At 39.4% G+C, this 27,255-nt stretch overlaps 1 protein-coding gene across 8 annotated transcripts in view; it reads right to left on the reverse strand.

Moving 5' to 3' along the window:
* The window catches only part of LOC111864546 (adenylyltransferase and sulfurtransferase MOCS3), a 56,573-nt gene that overhangs the window by 20,186 nt on the left and 9,132 nt on the right, over positions 1-27,255 (reverse strand). For 3 of the 8 annotated variants that reach the window (XM_023851864.2, XM_023851869.2, XM_023851866.2), the window contains exons 3-8: positions 24,436-24,528; positions 20,659-20,779; positions 16,438-16,739; positions 14,466-14,692; positions 9,773-10,004; positions 6,368-6,564 (exon numbers count right to left, since the gene is read on the reverse strand). In XM_023851864.2, coding sequence (XP_023707632.2) covers positions 6,413-6,564; positions 9,773-10,004; positions 14,466-14,692; positions 16,438-16,739; positions 20,659-20,779; positions 24,436-24,528 — 1,127 coding nt within the window. In that variant the 3' untranslated portion in view covers positions 6,368-6,412. Of the gene's footprint in view, positions 1-1,690; positions 1,817-1,980; positions 2,582-6,068; positions 6,565-9,772; positions 10,005-14,465; positions 14,693-16,437; positions 16,740-20,658; positions 20,780-24,435; positions 24,529-27,255 lie in introns of those variants that run through there. The other 5 variants (XM_023851867.2, XM_023851865.2, XM_023851868.2 and 2 more) reach the window with 5 other exon arrangements.

Raw genomic sequence — 27,255 nt, forward strand, 5'->3', positions numbered from 1 at the left:
GAGCTACAGAATTCTTTCCCCACCATCTGTCTTTTACATCAATTTCTGCTTAACAGGATACAAATTCTTTCATCACCAGTAAATATTAAATGGCCAGCATTATCTCTCTATCACACTGTTTAAAAGTTCAGTGTTTTTGATTATGGCAGGACTTCCAATTCAATAAAATAGCAGCAGCAGCAACCATAAATGTGAAATGAGTTTAAATTTTCTGGTTTATGACATATAACAATGCAAATAAACAGCAGAGTTGGTGTAAACACACACAGCCAATGTAGTGTGGTATAATAAACGGAATAAGATGTGTGGACATTAATATAATGTTGCACAAAGACGAAGAAAATAGACAACACAAAATTTCAATGCACCTATTTGTACTATTGTATTATATTCGACTGAAACTTTCAGAGCCCCTAAAAAGCCAAATTGATTTTATGTACCATTGGTGATAGTGATTGTTTGCGTAACAGTGATTTAGTGTATAATTTATTGCTTATTCTCTGCTGATTAGTAAATGATTTTATGGACCTGAAACAAGAGTTGATGTTTACGCATGAAGTTGCATCTACATGTAAGATGAGTAATTTGTGTATATGAATTTCATGCCTACTACACAGAATGAAATTATAAATGTATAGAATTCTATCAAGCTAAACATTCCTGTGGTCAAGATATTTGATTTCAAATTGTTGAAATCTTATGTGGATTACGTGAGAATCCCTTACATTTATCTTTGTACTAACTAAATGAAATTAAGTATTCATATTTGTGTTATGACATGTTCTGCATCATTCTGTTTCGCCCACAGGAGTTCTGTACAATATCAAGAAACCGTAACTGTATCGTGATTGTGTTATAATTTTTGTATTGCTTCTTGCAGTACGAAATGGACTTAAGAATAGTATGCTCTGCCTGTGGGTGCTTTTCCATCGATACAACATGATATATCTGTTTTAATTCATGATGTAATGGCTATATCACGTTGCTTAATCTTTGTCGCTTATATTAAGATTGTGATAATTTAATTCCTGTGGCAATGATAACATTAATTGAGTTTCCTAACTGTAAGTAACCAATAACAGGGGAGCACTATTAGTGTTATCAAAACTGAAAAGCTGATTAGAACTCATGAAGGCCACTTTCCTATTACATATTTGTAGTTCTAGAAATCTGTTGTAAATATCATGTCCTATTTAATTTCAGTCCAACCTGGTTTTCCTGGACCTTCCTAATGGCATATTCTAAAGCAAAGCTGAAAAGCAATGGCAATAAAGCATATCCTTGTTTAAGACCATTCTAGATAGGAAATTTATCAGACAAATGTTTACCTATATGGCTTACTATATGTTTCATTTAAACACATTTTAATCAGCCTAACTAGTTTCATGGATACCCCAAACTCTATCAGAATATTGTACAATACTTCCCTCCTAACTGAATCACAGGCTTTCTTGAAGTCTATGAATAGCTGATGTACTCTCATTATACTCCCGTTTTTTCTCCAGTAACTGACCTGTAGTTGATCTGTTACGTTGAAACCCACACTGATGATCCCCAATAATTTCATCTATATATGGACTTAAACTTGAGAGAAGAACATTGGATAAAATTTTGTACAAAGCTGATGGCAGTGATATCCCCCGATAATTACTACAGTCAGTTTTATCACCCTTCTTGTGAACTGGTACAATAATAGACTCCTTCCACTGATCAGGCAATTTTTCCTTATTCCAAATATGGCCATTGAAAATGGACTCTCACTAAAAAGCATAGTGATACTATACTTTTGGTAAGCTTTCTGCTTCTCTTCAAGTTTCTGAAAAAGAAAACTTTCCTTTAAAACTAGTATTTAAAATGAACTGTCTTCACTCGAATGCTGGGATCATGGGTTCGAATCCCAGTCAAGGCATGGATGTCTGTGTGCATTTATTCTATGTTTGTGTTGTTCTGTGTGTAGGTAGTGGACTTGTGACAGGCTGATCCACCGATCCAAAGTCCTACCAACTGTGTCTAGGATGAAGAAACTGTAAAAGCGGCCAAGGTCCAACAAGGGCTGTAAGGCCACAGATAGATAGGTGGGTGGGTCAGTCAGTCGGTAGGTAGGTAGGTTTAAATTACAGCTATGGAAACTATCATGGATGCCCTCACAAGAAGTACCTCTGAACTGTCAACACTAATGGCATATATAGAATTTCTCTTATGTTAGACAATCTCGAAAGTTGCTGTTTTCCCCCCCTTCCCTGAAGCAGACTTTCAGAAATGGAAACAGCATGTGCATGTGGAGTTTCTAGACGGGGTTTTGGATTGATGGCCAGATTTGTTAGACTCTTTGATACGGCGCATGACTACAATTTAGAGTTTATTGTTACACACACTAGTGTCCACAGTCATTTCTTCACTGCTGTTGCTTGGTAGCAGCTTCCAACAGCATATTCCCCTTCCTTTGGGTTCCTGAACTGTCCCCAGCCACAGCTAGAAGCTTCTAACAGCAACTGATGTACAGCAGTCCTACAAGTCACTCACTAACTCACCAACCGACTGCAACAGCTCACTGGCCCTGCTTATAACATCTCAGCACAGACTGCACAGAAAACACCATTCCTCTGTTTATGTTCAAATACCGCTGTCTAATAATGGCTGTTGTATAGCTGTATAGTTTTGCAGTCATTGCCTAGCAATGGGTCTACATGGCACTGTATGTGTCAGTTATTGGTAGGTATGGCTCATGTTGTTACCACCTAGATACAACAGGCCATCAGGACCTTGTTTTATGTGATATACACCCAGACAGATGCATATCAAATGATCAGCAGGTGAAAAATAATTCCGTTAGCCTTCTCTTTTCCTTATGTTGCTGAAAATATATCTGCTACTTTACTAAGGTCTGTGAAGACAATTAAATGCTATTCTAAAGTGCACACTCTTTACTGTAACAGCAAGATGAGAGCTCTTGCTTTCATTTACATACACTGAACCTTTAAATTGGCTTGTGATAAGGTACAGCATGAACCTGAATCAATATTTGACTTCACTTGTTAAAAAAAAAACATGATTTTGCATCAACTTAGTGCAAAATCATGATAAATCTTGTAGGAACAAAATAAGGTAGCAATATTGATGCAATCTGTCCTACTGTCATGATGTTATGCAACTTAAGGGTTGACTGGTGTTAGCTGCTAACTGTAAAATATGGCTGATGTGGAACAGACTTTTTCTTCTGTTAAGATATGTGTATAATCATTTTATGATCATTATGTGATTGAAGAATAACGTTTTTGACTAAAGTATTTAAAGGAAACAAAAGAACTGCCTATCAAAGTTGTCAGTTACAATATATCACATTTTACTGTATAATATACAGGTTTAACAGAATAAGGTATTCAACACTGAAAATTTATTTTTACAAAACAAGTAGTAATATGTTTGTTACACAGCACTGTTAGCATCTGGAGAAATGTTTTACAAATATTCAACATTGCTGCCTCTGGGTATGTGGCACACATCCAGATGAATTCGTCCCAAAGTGTACACAAGAAGGAGACAACTACCAAAGCTGTGGTGTTAAGAAAGCTGTCCTGAAGCATCTGAAGGTGCATTAATATGAGTGATGATATCTTTCATAACCACCGCCCCTCTGAATGAAAAGTCCATGGATGTCAGATTGGGTGATTTGGATGGACATGGAATGTAGCCATCATAATTTATACATCTTCTCATGAATATCTAGTTCAGATACTGCATCACACCCTTGTGATAGTGGGATGGGGCCCCGTCTTGCTGCCAAAGCACACTGTTTACATCAAAGTGCTGAACAAGGAAGTGCTTTGGCATATTGAGGTACCCATTACGTATAATGGTAACCTCAGCAGAAAGGAATGGTCCATAAACCTGTGTTTTCTGTTTACAGAATGGAAATTATTTGCAATCAAACTGTACTGCTTCTACAAGATTCTTAAGGGTTCTGACGATGGTGTACAACACTCAGAATTACTGCCTTCTTGGGTTCTGTCCATCGCCTGGCACTCTAAAAGCTAGGGAAAAAACGTTTTGGAAACTGGATCTGTTTCCATTCTCAGATGAGGTGGTGGGGGACACCTACTCTGGATGTACATGTCCATTTGAGTGATTTAAGTATCTCATAAAAAAATACTCCTCGATGTGGGCACCTGTACCAGGAAATTGATTTTCTCTTTCAAATTGGTGATGTGTCTTCCAAGTTGTGGTTGCCGGTTTCCCTGATGTGCACTCACCCTTAAATTTTATACGTAGCAATTCCATCTCTTATTAAAAGGGACTGCCACTTCCTTGTAATACCTTTTTTTCTGGATTTCTACCGACCATATTTATTGAGCCAGGAAAGCACAGTTAGTATAGCAACTGGCTACAGGGCTGGACAACCAAGGGTTCAGAGCTCAAGTCTCAGTAAGGGCAAGAATTTTCACTTCTCCATGTCATCTGGGCCAGCTCTAGGGACCACCCAGTCCCCTGTCCAGTGTGTACCGGTCGTAAAGCGGCCGGGGCGTGAAGCTGACCACTCACCTTCAAATAATGCCGAGGTCAAGAAAACGTGGGTCTATAGGGTTTGTCCAAAAAGTAATGTCAGTGAGTCTATTAAAAAACATTTATTGATTAGATCGGTACAACACATTAAAAGGCTTCAAAATGGGCTCCTTCTGCATCGATACATCGCTTCCAGCGAGATTTCCAGGCATCAAAGGCGTCATGGTAGGCCTCCTTCAGAATGTCCTTTAGAGCCTTGGTGCAAGCCTCTTTGACTTCGTCAACTGTCCCAAAATGATGTCCTTTCATGGGAGTTTTCAAGCGCGGAAACAAAAAGAAGTCTGGGGGAGCCACATCAGGACTGTAGGGCGGCTGGGGAACCATTGGCATCTTTGAATCGGTCAGGAAGTGGGTCATGAGGAAGGCGGTGTGAGCTGGCGCATTGTCATGGTGAAATTTCCAATTGTCCGCAATGTCGGGCCGGATGGGATAAACCCTTCATTTGAGTCTCTTTAGCACTTCCACATACAATTTGGCGTTGATGGTTGTACCATGTGGTACAACTCCGTAGTCTATGGGTAACGTTCCCACCTCATGACTCAAGGTACGCATGTTCAAACCCAGCGGAGGTCGTGGAATTTTTAAGGGCGGAAAAATTCAGGGAACAAGTCCTCCAGGAGGGGCTTTAAGCCGTGGGTCCCGTGTCATAGCTCTACGGCACATAAAAGAACCTCACGCCTCAAGGAGGCCTCTGAGCCAAATTATAACAGACATTTCCCACCCAACANGGTGGACAAGCCCCCTGATGTCAAAGAAAACAATGAGCATGACCTTAACCTCTGACTTGCTCATTCTGGCCTTCTTGGGGTGAGGGGATGCCGAGGTGTGCCACTCGGCACTTTGCCTTTTTGTTTCGGGGTCGTACTCAAACACCCAAGTCTCGTCACCTGTGATGACACTGTCTAAAAAGTGAGGGTCACTTTCACACAAGTCCAAAAGTTCTTGGCACGTTTCAACTCTGCACGATTTTTGGTCATCCTTTAACACTTTGGGCACCAGCATTGCGCACACTTTTCGCATCTGCAAATTGTTCATCACAATCTCGTGAATGGTACTTTTTGGAATGTTTAATGTCTGTGCCATTAAACGAACACTCAAATGACGGTCTGAGTTCAAAAGTTCTCTCACAGGTGTCACATTTCCATCGGTGGTGCTTGTTGATGGCCGTCCACCGCGGGCTTCATCGCCGACCTCTTATGGCCTTCTAAAAAGGCCTTGTGCCACCGGTAGACCTGACGTTCCGACAAACAATCATCATCGAAGGCCGTCTTTATCATGGGAAAAGTTTCCACTGCAGACTTGCCAAGTTTCACACAAAACTTGATGGTAATCCTTTGTTCCAAGGAGTGCTGCATTGCAGCTTGCACGGGAGACAAAAACGAGTTTCATGGAAAAGCCTTTTGTCACTCTCAGGAAGTTCGGAGACAACTAAGCGACCACGCGTTCATGAGCTGACTTCCCCCGCCACCGATCCCAACCGGTCTGAGTGTGCTGCGATGTACAGTCACTTCACAATAAAATCACTGACATTACTTTTTGGAAAAACTCCCCCATATGGCTTCATGGCATAGGGCATAATTAGTTAAGCACAGGGATGTTACCTTTTTACCTTACTGACCATATTTATCACAGATGGTATTGCTATTTCATGTGTATCTCATGACAAGTTGCTGTATTGGGCTGTCCAAGAAAATTTCTTTATATAATACATAAAATAAACTGCAGTAAATAAAAATTGGAAGGGCTGTAGCTAATGGCCTCCAGGCCATGTTTAACGAAGTTATTTGTGCCTCTTGCAATAGCTTACCTGCCACCTCTTGCCAACATCCAGCACACCAATACAAAACCAATGTTAGTAGACAGGAAATGAAGGGTCTATATCCTTCGCCCAGCTGTGAAGACCACCAATAATATCTTTCACAGAAACATTAAGTCCACTTAATGTTTCCCGTAGTGCCAAAACTCCCTTCTGAGAATCATTACCACGGCGACACACAACAAAGACTGAAATATATATGTAAAATAAATTGATCGCTCGCATCACAGTCAATGAAATTAAAACATGGTTGAAGAGGTGCACGATTAATCTTCACCAAATTATAGGGGAGAGTCAGTAAACAGGATATAAAACTTGTGATATTCAAAACTGGAAACAAAAACAAAAGAGGTTAAACAGTTCCGTCCAGTGTGACTAGTAAAGATTTTTCTTATTTTAATGAAGGATTGAAATAAGAAAAATCTTTACTAGTCACACCAATCCTTCATTGAAATAAGAAAAATCTTTATTAGTCACACTGGACGGAACTGTTTAACCTCTTTTGATATTGTTAGTGTGACAGACCAGAATGAAACAAATCAAATTTATGGTAACAAAAACATCAATTTCTCAACATATCCTCCACTAACATTTATACACTTGTCTTATTGATTTACTAGTGCGTTGAAACCCGCAGCACAGTAGCCTTTTGACTGTTGTCTCAGCCATTTCCGCACCTGGTCGGGCATCATCTGGGAATTTCAAACATCCTCCAAAGAATTTCTTGACACAGTTGTGAACCACTTTTCACAATGAACACTTCCCACTATAAACAGGAAACATTTCTTTATGAATATCCTGTGCAATGAGTCCTTTATCCCACAAAAACATGCCTGAAGACACTTATGAATTAGATGAAATCAACCAACATTTTCAATGTTAATCCTGGAAACTAAGGTTCCCCAATCTTTTTGATTGTGAATACTTGTACCATTCTTCCTGCAAAACATTGGCAAGTTCTGTTAACGATGATGGAGGTGGATAGCGTGCATGCAGATTGCTCTCCAAAACAGACCACAAAGGTTCAATAATATTGATATCTGGCGATTGTGGGGGCCACGGCAGATGACACTTCATCTTGGTACTTAGAAAACCAGTCTTGGACGATGTGAGCTGTGTGAACACGGGCACTGTCGTCTTGGTAAATGGCATCACCATTGGGGAACAAAGTTTGCACCATGGGATGGACCTGGTCGCCCAAAATGGTCACATAGTCGTTGGCAGTGAAGTGGCCTTGCAGGGTAACGATGGGTCCGACAGAATACCACAATATGGCTACTCATATCATGATTGAACCCCTGCCATGTTTCACTTTTGGCAGGAAACAATCTGGATCGTAAGCTTAGGATGGCGTTCTCCAGATGTAAACTCGACCAGAAGTCAGAAACAGTGTGAAGGTGGACTCATCCAACCAAATGACCATCTTCCATTGCTCCACAGTCCAGGTTTTATGACTTCGGCACCACACTGTCTTCTCAGTGGCATTTTGATCACTGATGAGTGGCTTTGGAATTGCAGCTCGTCCAGAAATACCCTGCTTGTGGAGTTCCCTTCGTACTGTTTTGGTGCTGACAGGGTTTGTGAGCGAGACATTCAGTTCAGCAGTCACTTTTGCTGCTGTAGTCTTCTTATTTTTCGTCACAATCCTATGCAATGTTTGTCTGTCTCGATCATTCAACACACATTTCCATCCATGCTGGTATTTATCGGATGCAGTTTTTCCAGTTCTCCTGTGTGCAGTCATAATCTTGGATACTGTGCCTGGCAAAACACCAAAAACCTTGGCTACCTTGGTTACAGAAGCACCCACCATACAGGCCCCAACAAGTTGCCTGCGTTCTAATTCTGTTAGCTCTGATATGATGCACTAAAAACTGCACAGAACACTGTCTCGACAACAGATGAAGCTTGCAACGTATTGCGGAGGTTGTAGAGGTAGTGCTATTGGGCAGATACGACGTCGTCACCTACAAACGTTGCTAAAATAAACACTTCAATTCAGGCATACATTTCATGAGGTGTTTCCATATTTTTGTCAATCCCCCGTAGTTTATCCTTGATGATAAAAATTAAAGATTAAAAAATTATGATGACCTCTTGAAGGTCAAGACATGTAGTGGAACACATTTGCACAATAATGAAATGGTGATAACATCAGTATTGATTTGTCTTTCTTTACACTTGTAGATATTGTTGTGCTGACAGGGGCATTTGTGATATCATGACATATAACAGGTTGCATACCATACAGACTTTCACGCTGAAAGAGGGGGACAAGTACTTTCATATAAAGTGCAAAATAGTGGTATCAATTGGAAGCCTGGTACAAATCCATAAATAACATAAATAATTTTACTGGGGAAAATGTGACAAAAAAAGTGAACAGTTCTACCTTCTGGGATATAATGCCATGTAGTCCGCTGAAAGTCAACTAACACTCTGAAGGCACATATTGGCTCCAGCTTCAGGGTCAAAGAATAAGCCACAAAAGACACGAGCAACAAGCTAAGTTTCTTGACTAGTTTACTCTTTGACCCTGAAGCTGGAGGTGACAAGTTCCTCCGAAACGTTAACTGTCTTTCAACAGACTATTCGGTGTTATATCCCAGAAAGTAGAACTATTCATAACCACTGCTGTGACTACTTCAAATCTGACACAAGAGTGTTTCCCATCAACACAGTGAAACCCCAATTTTACACTTTTTGTGGGATGGCCTAAAATAATTGCAAAATCTCAGAAATTGTAAAATCAGAGTAATATGAATCTTACAACATAAAGTAAACAGTGATCTTTTTCACACCATTTACTTACTTACTCATGGAGCTGAGCCCTTCTTGAGGAGCCACAAATTATGCAGTTATTCGAGAACTCCCCAGCGTTTTATGGAACCCAGAGGTTCGTTACTGTGTTCACAAAAGCTCTCCACTGATCCCTATCCTGAGCCAGATCAATCCAATCCAAACCATCCCATCCTATATCTCTAAGATCCATTTTAATACTGTCCACCCACCTATGCCTAGGTCTAGGTAGTGGTCTCTGTTCTTCTGGCTTTCCCACCAATATCCTATATGCATTCCTCTTCTCCCACATTCATGCTACATGCTCTGTCCATCTCATCCTCCTTGACTTGATCGTTCTAATTATACTTGGAGAAGTGCACAAGTTATAAAGCTCCTCATTATGCAGTTGTGGGCATTTAGTCAGGACCACACAAAAAGGCATCTAAATTCACGAAAAAGGTAAAATCCAGGATCGTAAAATCTAAGTTTCACTGTATTATTATTATTATTATTATTATTATTCCGATATTCAATTACACATCTACCCGAGTCCTCGAGCCCACACTTCCAGCTTTTCAGTACAGTTCAAACATCAACAAAATAAAAGTTTCTCACCTGGAAAGTCTTTATCACTGGAGCCTTTCTTTGTAATGACTTCTTTTAACGGCTGTACAAGTTGTTCTGAGGCCAAATCTTTCAATGGCACATTCAATGAGCCTGGTAAGTGGCAAATTTCAAACTCGAGAGGTGATCTTACATCAATCAGGATGTGCGGTTCACTGCGGACATCGTGATATGTACCTGTCGAAATTCTGTCCACGTTATCAAGAAGATGAATGCTATTATGCTGCAAAAAAGTAAACATATTCGCACAATGACTCTCAATTAAACAGGACACAAATGCTACTACCCCATCTTGTACCAATTCTGCATATAATACAGGGAATTTACTGCCAAAATTTGGTAGCATGGACTGTTCATCATCCTCAGCTCATTTCAAAACCTTCTACATTACAATATGATGGTAATGACTGGTTGTGGAAAACAAGAAAAGAGAGTGTGCCTTTGCTTTCGGGAATATGCAATGTAGAATGTGCAGGGGTTTCCAGGTACAGTGGATGCCGCCTACAGTAATCATGGATAATGTTATCATTTGTGTAATGCTATCACTTGCATGATGCCCCAACCAGAAGTATACTAATATATAGAAAAAAAAAAGACATTCATTGTAAACAGTGTTTCAGTTTCTGTTATCATTTTTTGCCTATCACAGCCCTAACACATGTACTGTAAGTGATTGCGTAATATCCCAGTTTGTTTTCTCAGATAATGGACATTTTATTAATGACCTCAGAAAACACAATAAACAGTCAACTTTAAAAAATTCTAATTCTTGATTTAAAATTCCAACATTGAAATCCTCCAGCGCTTTTAATCCAAGACTCTCTGATTCATTCTGAATGAAACTTGGTACATAAACAACCATACAATCCATGAAAATCTACAAATTAACACAGTGCTCAGTGAAATAAAAAAGTGCAATACCAAATTCTTAAGAAAATTGGAAACCCACACTAATGCACTAGCAGTGAACCCACTAGACAATAGCGGAACTACACATAGACTGACAAGATACACCGTCCTAACTATACCAGACAGACTTGAGTAAAATCCCCAATACAAGCATTAAAATAATACCTAAGTGAACAAAAAAAAAAAAAGGTATGAGTTATGCCACTGGGCATAGCTCATTCACGAGCCAGTACTTATGCACCACACATATTTATTGCAGATTATCTATATAAATAAATATGTCAATGTCTTGATTTTAATTTTATTTGTTTGTTTTTAATTGTATGTATGGATTTCCAGAAACATGAAGGCTGTTTCATTTTTACTGACAACTTCTCGAAGAAACAGTGGTCAGTCAACTTAAAGCATTATGCATTGCTTGATTTTAAATTTTTCTTCCTGTCTACTTCCACCTTTTGTTGTATACATTTCTGCTCTGCATCAAGAAACAGTGTTGAACAACTGCATTCTTGTTTCATCAGTCATTGTTATCAATTAAGCTGTGTCCCAAAGTGATTGCAATAAGTAGCATCCACTGTATTTTGCCAAATGTAACAGTTGCCATCTTCAGGATTATTGCTGTGGCATTTTTGGCAGCTCTTGTATAGATCTCACAGTGGGCAGTGAGACAGAGGCTAAACCATGACTGGATCATACCTCCAACTAACTGCCTATTGTAAGACCAAACTCCCACAGAGTCATTAACTTGAAGATGGCAAATGCAATGTTTTCTGAAACAATGGAAAACAATACATTCTGCACAGTGTAATCCAAAAGCGAAGTCATACACTGTGCTCCAATCGTGAAAACCAAAAGGGAGGGAGGGAAGGAAGGAAGGAAGTTATACTCCAATCTGGAATACACATATATTCCAACTGTATTCTTTGCAATTTTGCACACATCAGTGGTTCTGATGCTCACCTACTGTACATAAATATCCATTGTTACAAAGTTAAGTCACAGCAATACAAATACCATACAGCATAATAACAGCAGAAATACTGCAGTTACAAAAGAGATCAACCAGATATTCTTGTATTTCTTTACACATCAAACAACAAACTGTTTAAAATAATAGACTTGATCTTAATACGGTCTGTTTTTTGTGTCAAGTGCCAATTTTTTCTGCATGTTCCACATTTGTAAAGTTTATTATGAGTTTCACATAAAAGGAAGATTATACTGGACCAATAATGAAGAAAAATTATGCAAAGAAGATGTAGTATAAAATATCAACATGAAATTGTTAAGTAATTATGGAAATAAAAGGTGCAGGTGGAGGGACAGACATGACTTCAACATTATGAAATCTTTCATGCATCTCACAAAAACATCCACGGATAGCACTACAATTGTGATGGCCTTACGTCAATTGGTCACTGATGATTAGAATAGAAACATCACAAACAAATCAGAATTCAAAATCCAAAACGATCTATTCCAAGATTTATATGTACAGGAAGATGAGGGCTCTCGTAATGTTCATATCTCAGTATTAAATTGTGACATGACACCCGAAAGCCAGAACAGTGAAGTCAGAATAGACATTCATTGCTAGGCACTAACTCCATAAACACATTCCCGTGGCAATGAATATGCAAACATCAATCGAGTAACTTCCATTGCTATGCACTGGTGCTGTAAACACATATCGCCAGCAACAGAGAGGCTGTTTTTTCTGCATGGTCCATGCAAAAGAGCAGAGTAATTGAACTGAGTCAAGTCTTCAGAATTGGAAGTTGCAAAATAATGACAAGAAAGGCATCAGTATATGGAACGAAAACCTCGTGTGTGACTTGAAGCAATAGTGAGATTGCTACAAAATCTGTTGCCAGGATATGGCTAGTGATGACTGAGAATCCTAGTGCATGTGTAATGGTGAACTGTAAAGTGTGTAGATCAGCAATAGCACTGTATCTGCCAGTACCTCCAACTGGTGTGCATAAGGTGTCAATAAATCCAATCATCCTATCCTAAACCCATCTAGAAGTCATACACACACAAATCATGACAAAAATTTAAAGAAAAGTCAAATAATGGCTGGACAGCTATTTCTTCTGAAGTTTTAACAGAATACTTACTTGCAAAGTAACATAAAATCTTAAGTTCAAAATTAAATAGACAAAAAACTATGAACTTTGAAGTATACAGAATCAAAGTACCTGCATTTCTAAAGACACATTAAACCTGCCCACAATAAACAAAATATTCAGTATTAACGTCCATTATTTACTGTCCGTCAATATTGCAGCTCTTCCATTCACCACTCAATTTTATTTTCACGTTATACACCTTGACACTACATGTTTCGGCCCCAAACGGCCATCTTCAGGTGTCTTCATATGTTACAAATATTTTAATAAATTGTGTTAAAACTGCTACACACTCTTAGTCCGTGTTAAAATCACACGCTGTAGTCCTCTTTTCAAGGGAAAACCAGATAAAATCCTTTAGAGTTTCTATTATACCCACGTTATTTTGGCGCATTTTATTTCACCTCACACGGGGTGTCGTCCATTGTTCATAAATGTATGTCTGTCCAGGGTGTTTTGTCTAAGCAGCTTGGCCCTCACGTTTGTAGCCTACTTTTCAGTTATGACTGCCACATGCCCCTGGTTTGCGTGCTTCCTCCACAGCATGTGGAGATTAGTAAAGAAAACACCATGGACAGACATACATTTATGAACATGGACGACACCCCGTGTGAGGTGAAATAAAATGCGCCAAAATAACGTGGGTATAATAGAAACTTTAAAGGATTTTATCTGGTTTTCCCTTGAAAAGAGGACTACAGCGTGTGATTTTAACACGGACTAAGAGTGTGTAGCAGTTTTAACACAATTTATTAAAATATTTGCAACATACCAAGACACCTGAAGATGGCCATTTGGGGCCGAAACATGTAGTGTCAAGGTGTATAACGTTAAATTAAAACTGAGTGGTGACTGGAATAGTGTTGCAATATTGACGGACGATAAATAATGGACGTTAATTTGAACAACTGCAACGGGATGCTGAAATACAGAATAATAAATATTCAGTAGCTTGATAACAACTGACATGAGTAAGTTAACACAAACTTTTACAGCATGAACAAGAGATCGTGAAAGAAACGAGATATCTATGCCATATACTTCATATGTGGGACTTTATAAGAATCCACATCTTTCCTTTTGCAAAGCCTGTCTCTGGGTCAGCTGCTTATTTGCTTATTAAACATAAATTGTCATTAGGCAATCACAGTGACTGCGCGGTCTAAGGCATCGACTGTCTTCACCCACTGAAACACTGAAATTGTAGGTTCAAATCACACTCAAGGCATGGATGTCTGTTTGTGTTAGGTAGTGGCCTTGCAACAGGCTGATCCCCAATCCAAGGAGTCCTACCGACTGCATTTGATTAAGAAACTGAAGTGAAACAAAGCAGTTCATGAATGCCCTATGCTCCAAGTGGGAGCAACAGGAATAGAATAATAATAAGAAGAAGAAGAAGGAGGAGGAGGAGAAGAAGAAGAAGAAGAGGTGGAGGAGGAAGAAGGAGCAGGAGGAGATGAAGACGGAGAAGAAGAAGAAGAAGAAGAAGAGGAATGTCATTAAGTTTAAAACTCTGTCATTCTTAACGCTGTGTATATAATCATATAAGGTTGAAAATTCAGGTAGTTCACGTTCTTGATTATTGCATAAAAAATAATATATATATAGTTATATAATACATTTCCAGAACAATAAATAATTACTTTGTCATTAGCTTTTGAACCACAAAACTGCTCATAGTCCACCAGGGCTGTTATAGACGGCTCATTACCACAGATGGCACAGGATGGATTCCTGTCACGGAGACGAACATTACGGAATGAGCAATCAGATGCATCAAACAACAACAGCTTTTTGGTCACAACTCCTTGGTGCCCTAACAATATCTTCAGAGTCTCAAGAGCCTGCAGCACTCCTATAACACCTGGAACTAAAATAGGACATTAAAGGAAAGGAACATCTTCTAAAATACAACCTTGGCTTCATTACCACAGCCAATTACTCTGAAATTTCATTACAATAAACATTTTAAAATTAGCAAAGTGATATATTTACAATTCTGTTTCAGCAAAACTTTCATTAAAAAATATAACTGAAAAGAGTAAAGACAGTTCTAACTTACGAAGATTTATATTGTGAAATTTCATCCATACAAACTTTTATAATGAAGTGCATACCCTAAGCTTGACTTGACATCCAAATGTGAACTCACTCACTTGAAACCCCTCTGAAGGAAAACATAAAAAAATGAACACACTGTCACCCAGTAGGTTCACCTTATACTCTGCCCTGGAGTGCTTCTTGTTTTCTAAAAATTTTAACACATAACTTATATTCATATTTATTATAACATAACGCGGTCTCCAATGCTTCCAGCACAATCTGTTTTTAAGTCTTATGTTTCTGTTCACGCAGTAAAAATGGGTGATTTTTTTGGGGGGGGGTATTTTTTGGTTGTCCTGGAACATAACTTGTAATTATAATACTGGATTTATTGGAAGCAGAAATTCTCAATATGAAATTTCGTCTTACAAAGTCTCTTCAGAATTATAACTACTCACAAGTGTACCAACATTCCAATTATCAAGAAATTTTACACTACTACAGATAATGGCAAATGAAGTATATTATTTTCTGGGACATGGCATCTTGTATAGTTTGGTAGATAGGTTCCTTCTTGTGCTATTTCATTAATAACTGCTCCCACATTTTTAGAGGAGCTGGGATAGCACAGTCGGTATAGCGAATGGCTACAGGCAAGGCAGCCGAGGGGTCAGTGTTTGAGTCCCAATAGGGTCAAGAATTTTCTCCACTCCACATCATGTAAAGTTCACATTGTGCCATTCCATTGATGTACCACTTTGTTTCTGGTTCAAAGTGGTGCAGCCATGTTTCATCTCCCATCACAGTTCTCACAAGAGCCATCTCCACCATTCTCATACTGTGCCAAGAGTTCACAGCACACAGTCTGAGTTTCTTTGTGGGAATCTGTCAACATCCTTCAAACCCACCTTGTACAAACTTCTTTTAACCTCAAATGTTTCAATAATCTGCACACACTTCCTTCCCCAATTCCCAGTTGGACTAACATTTCTTTCACAGTTACATGTCTGTCCTCCAAAACCATATCGTTAACATGCTGCACATTGTCAGGTGTTTGTGCGGTGTGCAGTCTGCCAGTGCAAGGAGAATCCCGAATATTGGTGTACCCACTTTCACCAGATAATCTGCGTGCCCACCAGCTAAATGTATTGCAATCGACAGCCTCATCTCCATACACATTTTTCAGTCTCCTGTGAATGTTTCCCACTGTCTCATTTTCACAACACATGAACTTTATTACAGCAAGCTGCTTTTGACAAACAGCGATTTTGAAGGGGTGCTATAACAGCACTATGCATGGGAACAGGTTGAATTAAATTTGAATACAAGCGGGAAGGGTCCTTCTATGCACCCTACAAATAGCAAAAGTGTAGAATAAAAGCTTTAATTTTTAAAGAAATTTTGGTCATTATTTTTGGAGTGACCTTTACGCTTAAAATTACTGGGCTTCTGGGCTTTGTTCATGTGTTCTGTTCAGATTACTATACAATCGACAAAGTCCAGAAACCCAGTAATCTAAATAATTCACAAGCTTTCCAAATAGAAATGTGAGTTATGAACAGAGCATTCTACCTGCACCCAGAACTCCTCCATCACCACAATTTGTGACAGTTTCAGGTGGAGGTGGAACAGGAAACAAGCAACGATAGCATGGTCCATTGTTGTAATTGTACACTGTCAGCTGGCCTTCCAGCTGCAGGGCACTTCCAGAGACAAGGGGGCGATCTGTCAGCACACATGCATCATTGAGCAAGTACCTAGTTGCCACATTATCTGTCGCGTCTACTACTACATCATAGTCCCTTATTGCATCCAATGCATTTGTGCTATCCAGCTGCATGTCATATGGAGTAATGTGAACAAAACTGTTCAATCTGAAAAATTAAAATATCATAATTAATGGAGGAAAAAAGCAACAAAGTAGAAAGGTCTTTATTATCGAGGCTATAGTCAGTCAGTGGGCAACTTCCTAGCAAAAGCTGCTTATTCTCACCATTCATGCTCCAATTTCTTTCAGTGTACTTGACAACTACATGGCCTTTCCTCAATTTGTAACAATAAATGAAAGTGGAATATATGAAGTATGTTTATTAATGGATTTGTAGGAAGATGGATGAAGGATGAAAAACGTGGGGTCGATTAACGGGTCCTAATGATCTCAGACACAATCAAGCTTGAACTTATACTGAAAGCAGACACTGTAATATAGTCTTGGATTCAGTGGCGGCTTGTAGCTAAAATTAGTGGGGGTGCTGCTCCAGAAAACTTGTAGCCTTTGTTTTAAAATTGTATAAAAGGAAACAAACATGAATAAAAAGAAAATTTATTCAGAAACTTGATAAAATCCTAAAAGAACAAAATCAAACATTTTTTACTTACTTTAACCTAAATTATTACAGTTCAAGCTTAATCTATTCATTTAAAAATGAAATCCATTCTTTTTAACCTTTATATTATGCTCATTGATTGAAAGTCTGTATGCCTCACTAAGTTTCTCCTTAATACTTACGGTTCCTAAAAGTGACAGTGAAACTACATTATCAACGTGCTTCTTTGACTTCTCATGCTTTTCAGTTTTTTCTTTCATTTTGTTTATATTTCTAAAACCATCTTTTGTCCATGTTACATCACCCCCAAACAGCAAACACGGGAAGCAAAACAGTGCATTTTTTACTTCACAGCTGCAAAGCCAACTTTTCCGTTTGTATCATTCAAAATTAAAGCTACGAATATATTTCTTGTTCTTGCTTATGCCTGGCTGAGATATTAGAATATCAGGTGTTAAAAGACCTCTTTTCTTAACTGCAACTTTCTCATGGAGAGACAGTTGTGAAAACTTAAGCTGTTGAAGTTCACTTACAGTCACAGAACTTATTTCTCAGGGATGCAAGGTCATGGTTAAAGTTTTCTGTTAAATAAAAGAACCGAAAAAATGAATCAAATAGAATAGCTGGAAGCAGGATAATAATCTAATTCTACAATTAACTCACATTCAAGAATATGGTACAGTTTTTAAGCACAACACACGCGGAGTAAAAAAAAACTACCTTCCATCAGCACGCCAGGGTCGGCACTGTTGGCACTGCGGGAAAGACAGTGCTCTCTCTCGCTCTATCTCGCATGCGGCTTCCTATGCGCACAGTCAACAAACACCTCGCCGCTGGAACTGTGAAGCGCACAGTTCCATACAAAGATTTGGCTACTGACCTTAAGCTTAGGGATTATATACTGTATTGTACAAGTATAAAGAAAGAATTAGAGAAAAAAGGACTCATTATATAAATGTTATCGATAATATCAAGTGGAAATTTGGGGTGCTGCAGTTCCACAGTGCCTATACATGTGCCGCCCTTGCTTGGGTTACAAGATTGATGTTGTAGCTAAGTCCTTCACATTTGCAAAATTTTGGCAGTGCACCCAAACACCATTTTAGGATTTTCAAATTAGTATGATGTATTTCAAACATGAATGTTAGGTCTGTAGCAATTTGTTATGATTTGGACATGGAAGCTCCAGATGATTCCATGAACTGGTTCTTCTTGCCATGTTCCTTACAGTTGCCACGATTTTTCTATGCAAATGCCAAGAACGATTCCTACTTAAATTTTTTACATTTTTTTTAAATTCGCTTAGTGGGGGCTGGAGTCAAACTGGGTCCACTCGACGTGGCGGCCACTGATTGGCCTATTGTAGCCTGCCCCGGGTGATTATGATGATGGAGAATTTGGTGGAATGAAGATTGGCAGGGGAAACCGAAGTACTCAGAGAAAACCTGCCCCAGCGCCACTTTGTCCACCACAAATCCCACTTGACCAGACCCAAGATCAAAACCAGGCTGCCACGGTGGAAAGCCAGCAACTAATCGCTTGAGCTATTGTGCGGCCACAATTCCTACTTAATCCCTCACAATTAAATCCATTAACATCATCATCCACTGATGTTTTTATCATGGTGGGTCACCTGATCTTTATGGTATGCATCCTGTTGCACATTGTGATATCACAAATGGTGCCACCTACACAACAATAATATCTACAAATATAAACAAACAGAAATCGATACTGATGTATCAGCATTCGTTTGTTTTGTGCAAAGGTGCTCCATTCCATGTTTTGACCTTCAAGAAGTCATCATCAGACATACTCACAAGAATTCAGTCTTAGTTCTTGAACTGTATTTTAATATGGATCCATTCCAGCTAGTACCAAGGTTAAGAAATGTGGATCTATACATCCACTACCCCATACACCTTCATGGCATAGTGCTTAATTAGTTAAGTACAGGGACAACTTTACCTTGACCTTCCATAATCTGTTTTATCTTTGTAGCAAATTACACCTTGTTGTTAAATATACATATCTAATAAATACAAACTAAAAATATATTTTTAGTATTCAAGGTAGTATTTGCTATCAAAAATAAAACAAACTGTAATAATATGGATCCATATTAAAATACAATTCAAGAATTAATGCCGAATTCTTGTAAGTATGCCTGATGACGACTTCTTGAAGGTCGAAACATGTAGTGGAACACCTTTGCAAAATAAACAAATGGCGATATATTAGTATTGACTTGTCTTTGTTTATATTCGTAGATATAATTATTTGGTCACCTGATGACAAAGGCTTTAGAATTCTTCTCTTTCTTCCAAAAATCCACCCTGTGATTCGCATCATTAAATTGGGGTCATTGCCCCAAACAGGGAAATGCTTGAAATACTGAAGTGATGCAAGACACAGCTCTTCACCCAACGCATTAACATGGACAATGTGCAACATCAGAAGTTAGTGACTAGACATGGGCTTTGGATTGACAATTGGATTTACCGGACTCTTATAACTTGTAAGACAAACACAGTGGCCATGTGGTCTAAAGCATGAAATGTCTTTGTTTGCTCGAACACTGGGATTGTTGGTTCAAATCTCACTCAAGGCACAAATGTTTGCATTTATTCTGTGTGTAGGTAGCAGCCTTAAGACAAGCTGATCCCTCATCCAAGAGTCCTACCGGCTGTCTAAGATTAAGAAAGTGAAGTGAAACAAACCATTTCACAGATGGCCTATGCTCCAAGTGGGAGCAACAGGAATTGACATACAGAAAGAAAGAGAGACAGGCAGACAGGTAGACAAATTGGCCACCAGACAGACAGATATAACTTGTAACTATAAGTAGTTATAATACTACCGCTAATGTACACACTCAACAAATCACTATAGCATATGTTGTCTCAGTCTGTTATATTGTTCAACTTCTTTATTACAACCATCACAACACAACTACATCAAGCTCAGTGCCTAGTTTTGGCTCTGCTACATGTTTCAGCTATTAATTAATTACCTGATCTTGATATTAGTTGTGTTGTGACGGTTGTAATAAAGAAGTTGTATATTATAACACAACAGGATGCATGAAATGGAAATGTTATATTGTTCAATGGTTGTCGCTTGGCAATGGTCTTTGCTAGGCATTGTTAAGTTTGGTTCCAAACAATTGGGATTCTTTGGCTCTTGTGCTTGCATCATTGCTGGCTGACTACCATCTCATGACTGCAACTCCTAGCCGTGAATGTCTAGCTTCTTCCAATGCCCTCGCTACAGACCGAGATGCACCACACAGAAAACAAAGCTTCCAATAGTTCCTTTATTGTTGTGTGCCTATCTGTTGCCGCAGACACGTTTATCAAACCACTGCCTAGATGATGTTTCATTTATCATGTCACAATGCCAAATTGCTTTCATGAACAAAGTCCTGGCAGAATAAAAGTTAAATCAGTGAGGAAAAAGCACCCACCTCTTGAGGGAGTTAAATGCAGACAACACCTTGGGTTGGCCTGTACTGGTTTCAGGATGAAGTAACTGGCGATGCAGGTTGTTCAGTTTCACCTTATCATAGTCAACTATTCCAATATGACCTGAACATACATGATACAGAATTTACATATTCGCTTCATTTACATGAAACCTAATCACAGTGACTAGTAATTAATGAGCTCTTCCACAATCAGACAGTGGGTCACACTGTACAGAAGTCTGTTTCATGAAACCTACGAAAGCAACAACTCCTCAGTACGGAAACTCATAAAGATTATTGCTTTGAAGGTCATAGAAATGCAAATTTATTTTCACTCCATGGAAATACAATACAATTTCAAGAGAGGTACAGTATATCATTAGTTTGTGCTTCTTTTTAATTCGGAGGCCTAGCTAGAAGTTAATGGTGACTGCAGTTCAAATATAATGAATGATGTAACATGGGATTACCAAGTGAATTTACACCTGAGGAGTCTAGAGTTCAGACCTAATACCTGTTGTGACTGAATTCCTATGTGATGAATTTCTCCCCATACATAAGAGGATAGTAAACTAAATAATGTTATAAGTGTAAGATTTGAGGTTTTCATGGCGATGACTATGAAGAATGCATTCTGGGATATGGCGCCATGTAGATATTGTGTTAACCGACGTTTTGGAGGGACTTATCGCCTCCATCTTCAGGGCAGAAGAAAAAATAAGAAAATCCACGAGCGAGATAGAGGCGATACGTTCCTCCAAAACGTTGGTTAACACAATATCTACATGACGCCACATCCCAGAAGAATGCTTTCTTCAACGTTACATGTGCTCTCTGCCAAATTTGAGGCACCTCAAATTCCATATCATCATAACACTACTGCTGTATCCACATGCCTAGAAGAAAACATATGAATGTTAAATTGTAGTAGTAATCTAATGTTATTTTATAGCTTCAAAAGCTGTCAATTTGTGACAATTTCAACCAGACCGATGACACAAATTAAAGATATTAATTTATGAAAACAAGTGCAAGTTCTACAAGTCTCACAATTTTAAACTGAATTTATACAACCTCTATTGTACAAACACTGTCAATCATTTTGGCAAATGCCTGACACTAGCTAGGAAATTGCTCTGTTGGGACAGAACAAGTCACTTCCATAGACATGTTTTCAAGATTACAAATTTATCTTCCACAAATTCCATCTTTCAGCTTACGAAAGAAGTCAAATGCCATAAAATGAACTACATATTTTTGGACGAGTTTGTATTAGTTTCTATAATGAATATGTGACACACATGCAGCAGATACAAAATTTCAATCAGAAAACCTGAAGGCATAGGACCACTTGGGAAACATGGGCACAGATGAGAGCATAATACTAAAATAGTTAATAAAAAACAAAAGAGGGTGTGAGGATGTACAAGAAAATCAACTGGTTTAGGACAGGGTAAATGACAGGCTCTTGTTAACATGATCAGTTCTTAGGTATCACAGATGATGGGGAATTTGACCAGCCAAGTGACTGTATGCTTCCCAAGGACGCTGCTCCTCAGAGTAATTTATATTGCCATTTATTAGCGACTAGACACAGGTTTGGATTGATAACTGGATTTACCGGAAGTTTATGACTCATTAACTACAATTAATTACAAACTTTATAGACTGCATTCTGTTGTGCATATAATATTTAATTGCTTATATTATGACTGTCAACACAGCAAGTAATATGGAAATATCTTCAATAAAGACAACAGGTGTTGGTATATATACATGTAGGACAGTTACATTTATATGAAACACATAAGATATATACCAACACCTACTGTCTTTACTGAAGATATTCCCACATTACTTGTTGTGTCAATGGTCATAATATAAGCTATTAAATTATTACAACACTCTCACTAATCTACACACTCTACAAACACTACATTACTCGCTAAATCTTCTCAGTCTATTCTATCATTCTGTACTCATTGCTTGGTAGCGGCTTCTAACAATGGCAAGTCCTCTGCTTCCATGTTCATGGCTAAGCACCAACTAAGAGTGCCCATTCCTGGCTCACGATGAACTCCCTTCCAGGAGAGCCCAGTAAATTACTGCTGACACTCATCAGCATGGTCACTCTTCATTTTGGATTTCTGTTAATTTCAAAATCATTTATGTTTGGAAATGGGGTCTCTTCTTTGATGAGTGGAGGGTACCACATTTGTTGTACCATAATTTTGCACAAGCATACCCACACTCACACACTATCCAAATACGGGTATGTCTATTTTATGCATACCATACATGCTCTGTCTTTTTACTATAATGATTAATATTTATACAACATATGCAGACGACCCCTGTCAATGCAGGCTTGTGCAACAGGTTATGCCTTAACTTACATATCCCTCTGAGATGGCAGTTGAACAGCTGAATGGTCGTAGGCTAGACTGCCATCAAATTCAGCCCCTTATACTTCCTGTGTATGGCTTGTCCTTGTACAATTATGCATACATTTTGATTTAGATGATTCTAGATGACTTCTGCCTGTTTAATGCATAATTAATTGTATAAGTAATGAATCAATTTTGAAAGTCACGTGCAGTTTGCAGACCAGTGGGCAACTGTCAAGATTGCCAACAGTGCAGAGAACTTGGTTCTGCAGGTGCTTCAGTTTCAAGACGTGAGTGTCTGCTGCATACTACCAGGTAGGACAGGCATAAACCATTATTCTAGACAAAGCCAAAGTCACGTTATGAATGACAAATGAGTACCAGGAATATTCTTGGGGTAAAGGGCAGTCAGCACATAAGGCTGAGTCAGTCAGCTACTCAGTCTTAGTGCCAAGCCCCATCTGGGGCCAAAGACTTTCAGAGTCAGAGTCAAAGTTACTTCACCTCTGGTGGTTTACTACCAAACAGTTTGTCTTGGCGCCTAGCCCCTTGAGACTCGCAGCCAGCAACTTTTCTTTTCCCCCAACTGAACCACTGTGGTCATAGTGCCTATGTAACATCCTCTCTGACGAGAAGATGGGTCTCTCCTTTACGCAGTCATTCTTGGGTCCAAGTCCTATGGGACTCATGACCATATTTTACTGTCTCAGATTTGAGACTCCCACAACCTAGAGGGCCAGGTACCCATATTTATATCCCCCTTAGAACAGGGTGGTCCGGTTATAAACCCCAGGCACTGGGTTCCTTTTTTGTTGCCTCCTACAACTTGCAGGTTGAGGTAATCGAACCTGCTTCCACACAGACACCAAAGACTTTGTCCTGTTGGTCCTCGTTATAGAGCCTCAGTATGGACCGCACAGAAAACACTGCTTCCAAAGGTTCTTCTGTTGTGTGTGTATTCATTGCCATGGTAATATATTTACAGACCCACTGCCTAGCAATAGTTGACTCCTGTGCTCCACTGTTCTGGCATTCAGGCAGCATGTCACAATATAAACAGCAGTAAAGGAAAGTAAATATATTGTATGTTCATTAGCCATCAGACAGTAAAATGGGTCCTGCGAAACCCAAAACCAAGAATCACTGTGCTGGCGAGGACCAGCAGTAATTTAACAGCCACAAATATATAGCACATAATTTACATTTTGAAAAAGTCTCCGGTCAAGGCTCAACTTGGCACATTTTTATCGCAGTGAAAATTCATTACGCACAGCAAAAACCAAGTTTTTACTTTTCTATTATATTAATGCAGAAATGTAAATGAATGTCTGTAGAATGAGGTGTCAATGTAGAATACCCGAAAAGAAGAACAGTGTATTTAGTCACTCACCTACTCCTGCCCCCGTCAAGTACAAGGCTGATGGACAGCCCAGCCCTCCAGCTCCCACTACCAAAACTGATGAATTTTTCAAGGCCTGCTGACCTGCAATGATGATATAAAGATGAATGCAGTGAGACTGTGTCATAGATTAGGCAGTTACATGTCATCTTTTGATCTTCATGTAACATCTGTAATTTATGAAGTAGCACTGGAACAGGTTCCTCCCCCCTCCCCCTTAAGTACGAAGGTAAGTCAATAAGTAAGTTACAAATGGATATAGAACTTAAACATATAAGAGTACTGATTTGAAAAATCCTTTTATTTCTCAACATAATCTCCATGTACATTGAGGCACTTGTCCCATCATTTCACAAGCCCCTGAAAACGAGTAGCATAAAATTCTTTGGGTTGCTGTTGGAACCAGGCATGTTCACACAGCTTGGCCTACCTCATAATGCATGACAGGTTAGGTTTTCACAAAGTCTGTGCCGATGGGTGCCGCGCATGCTGAACCCACAACACAAAATGCAAAGAATGGGTCTGGCATTACAGCATCTTGATTGCTATCACAATAAAGGACACGATATGCTAGCCCGAACTGTCACAGGTGATGAGTCTTGGGCGCACAATTACCAGCCCGAGACAAAGCGTGTGTCAATGCAGTGGAAACATCCTGTATCACCTGCCAAAAAAAGTTTAAGGTGACACCATCCTCCAGGAAAGTGATGCTCACAGTCTTCTGGGATCACAAAGGAATACTGCTCACCACATTCCAGCCTCAAGGACAAACCATAACTGCCGACTCCTACTGTAACATCCTCAGGAAACTTCATAAGGCCATTCAACGGAAGTGACCAGGACTCCTCACCAAAGGCGTGTTGCTTTTGCATGACAACGCACATCCCCATACTGCCAACACGACAAATGAGACACTGCAAAATTTTGAAGTGGGAAGTCCTCGAGCATCGTCCATATAGCCTTGACCTTGCTCCAAGTGACTTCCATTTGCTCGGCCCTCTTAAACATCATCTTTCAGCTGTACATTTTCCCGACGAGGAATCTGTAGTAAGTGAAGTCACCGCCTGGTTCCGACAGCAGCCCAAAGAATTTTATGCTGCTGGTTTTCAGGGGCTTGTGAAACGATGGGACAAGTGCCTCAATGTACAGGGAGATTATGTTGAGAAATAAAAGCATTTTTCAAATCAGTACTCTTATTTGTTTAAGTTGTATATCCATTTGTAACTTACTTATTGACTTACCTACATACCTTCAGTTTTCTCCTCTCAATCTTCATTCATTCCCCTACTGTTCCATACTCATTTATCAACGCCTACTGAGGCGTGCAAAAGGTATGACAAGACAGCACATTATCACAGCCTTCATCTTTAATCCGACTTGCATTTTGCTCTTATGCCATCTATGTGCAACTTCAGTTAATGTCCACTCGTCTTCTCTTTAGTGTATATCACTACATGTTTCGGCCCAACCGGCCATCATCATGTGTATAGTCTGTTGTGGTTAAGGAATCTGCTGTTCACTGTAAAGCTGCTTTGTTTATCTGGAGTGGCTGCCTCAGGCTCTGGGTTACGGGGGTTAACCATCTGTTTTAATTTTGGTGTCCTTGAGCTACACATGTTTGTATTATGGTTTTGTTTGGTTTATTGGTTGTTCTAGCTGTGGCGGATTCTTCTGTGTGGTCAGTCACAGCCTAAAACCATAAATCAAATGTGCAGCTCAAGGTCACAAAAATTAAAACAGCTGGTCAACCCACAAAACCAGAAGTAATCCAAGGCAAGCACATAAGAGAAACAAAACAACATTACAGCGAGCAGCAGATTCCTTAATCACAACAACCTGTACAACTGAAGATTGCTGGTCAGGCCGAAACATGTAGTGTCAATAAAGAAAAATGATGAGAGACACATGCCCAGCAGTAACATTACGGAAACCTCTCTAAGGAGTCAGCAGGTCTGGCACACCATTGCAGGGAACTAGCAATTCTAGCCTACTTGCAGAAGGAGAAGGTATTCAGGAAAACACGGCCTGCACCTAGCGAGCATAAAACTGTCTTGATGCACTAGGTAAAAGCTGAAAAAAGAGCAAGCCAAGCAGGAAACAGGGAACATAGGCATGTCTAAGCTGGGAGAAACCCTGACCAGGAACTCTAAGAGGCCAAGCCCTGAGGGTGGCACCCCTGTCTGGAAAGGATGAGACCTCCAAAAAGGCCCAGGGACCCATAAGGAGGCTCTGACACACATCAAGAAAGCTGAAGAGGAAAATAATGCCATGTAGTTTGCTGAAAGGCANGGCAACTAACGTTTCAGGGGAACGTCACCTTGATCTTCATAGTTGAAGAATTAGCCAAGCAAGATACCACTGTCAAAGCTACAATGCCCCACTCATTATTCCCCTGGGGGAAATGGTGATGTGGCAGATACTCGTATTGTGGTCCAATAAAAAAATCAGAGTGTCAGATGTTATTGTCTCCAATATTTTGGACTCAGATCACCTACCAATAATATTCCACATATTGAATAATGTCAAAAGTAGGAATATTTTGGAACCTATTGAGAAATTCACAGATTGGAATAGGTTTCAAAGCCTCACCTCTGAATTAATATTGTAACATGTTTCGTTACTGAATATGCCGTAGAGATGGTTAACTGGTTTATTTNACTCGTGGCGTCACCACGCATTGCGCGTTGCATAGCTACCAGGATGCGGGGTGATTACTTGCCTATTACGCGAGCGCTACGTTACCGCTACGTGCAGCTGGGGAGGTAGGGGTCAACATGTCACAATATAATTGAAAATCGAAATTAACTCAGG

Source organism: Cryptotermes secundus, unplaced genomic scaffold (genome assembly GCF_002891405.2).
Source record: "Cryptotermes secundus unplaced genomic scaffold, Csec_1.0 scaffold1323, whole genome shotgun sequence".
Classification (NCBI taxonomy): Eukaryota; Metazoa; Arthropoda; class Insecta; order Blattodea; family Kalotermitidae; genus Cryptotermes; species Cryptotermes secundus.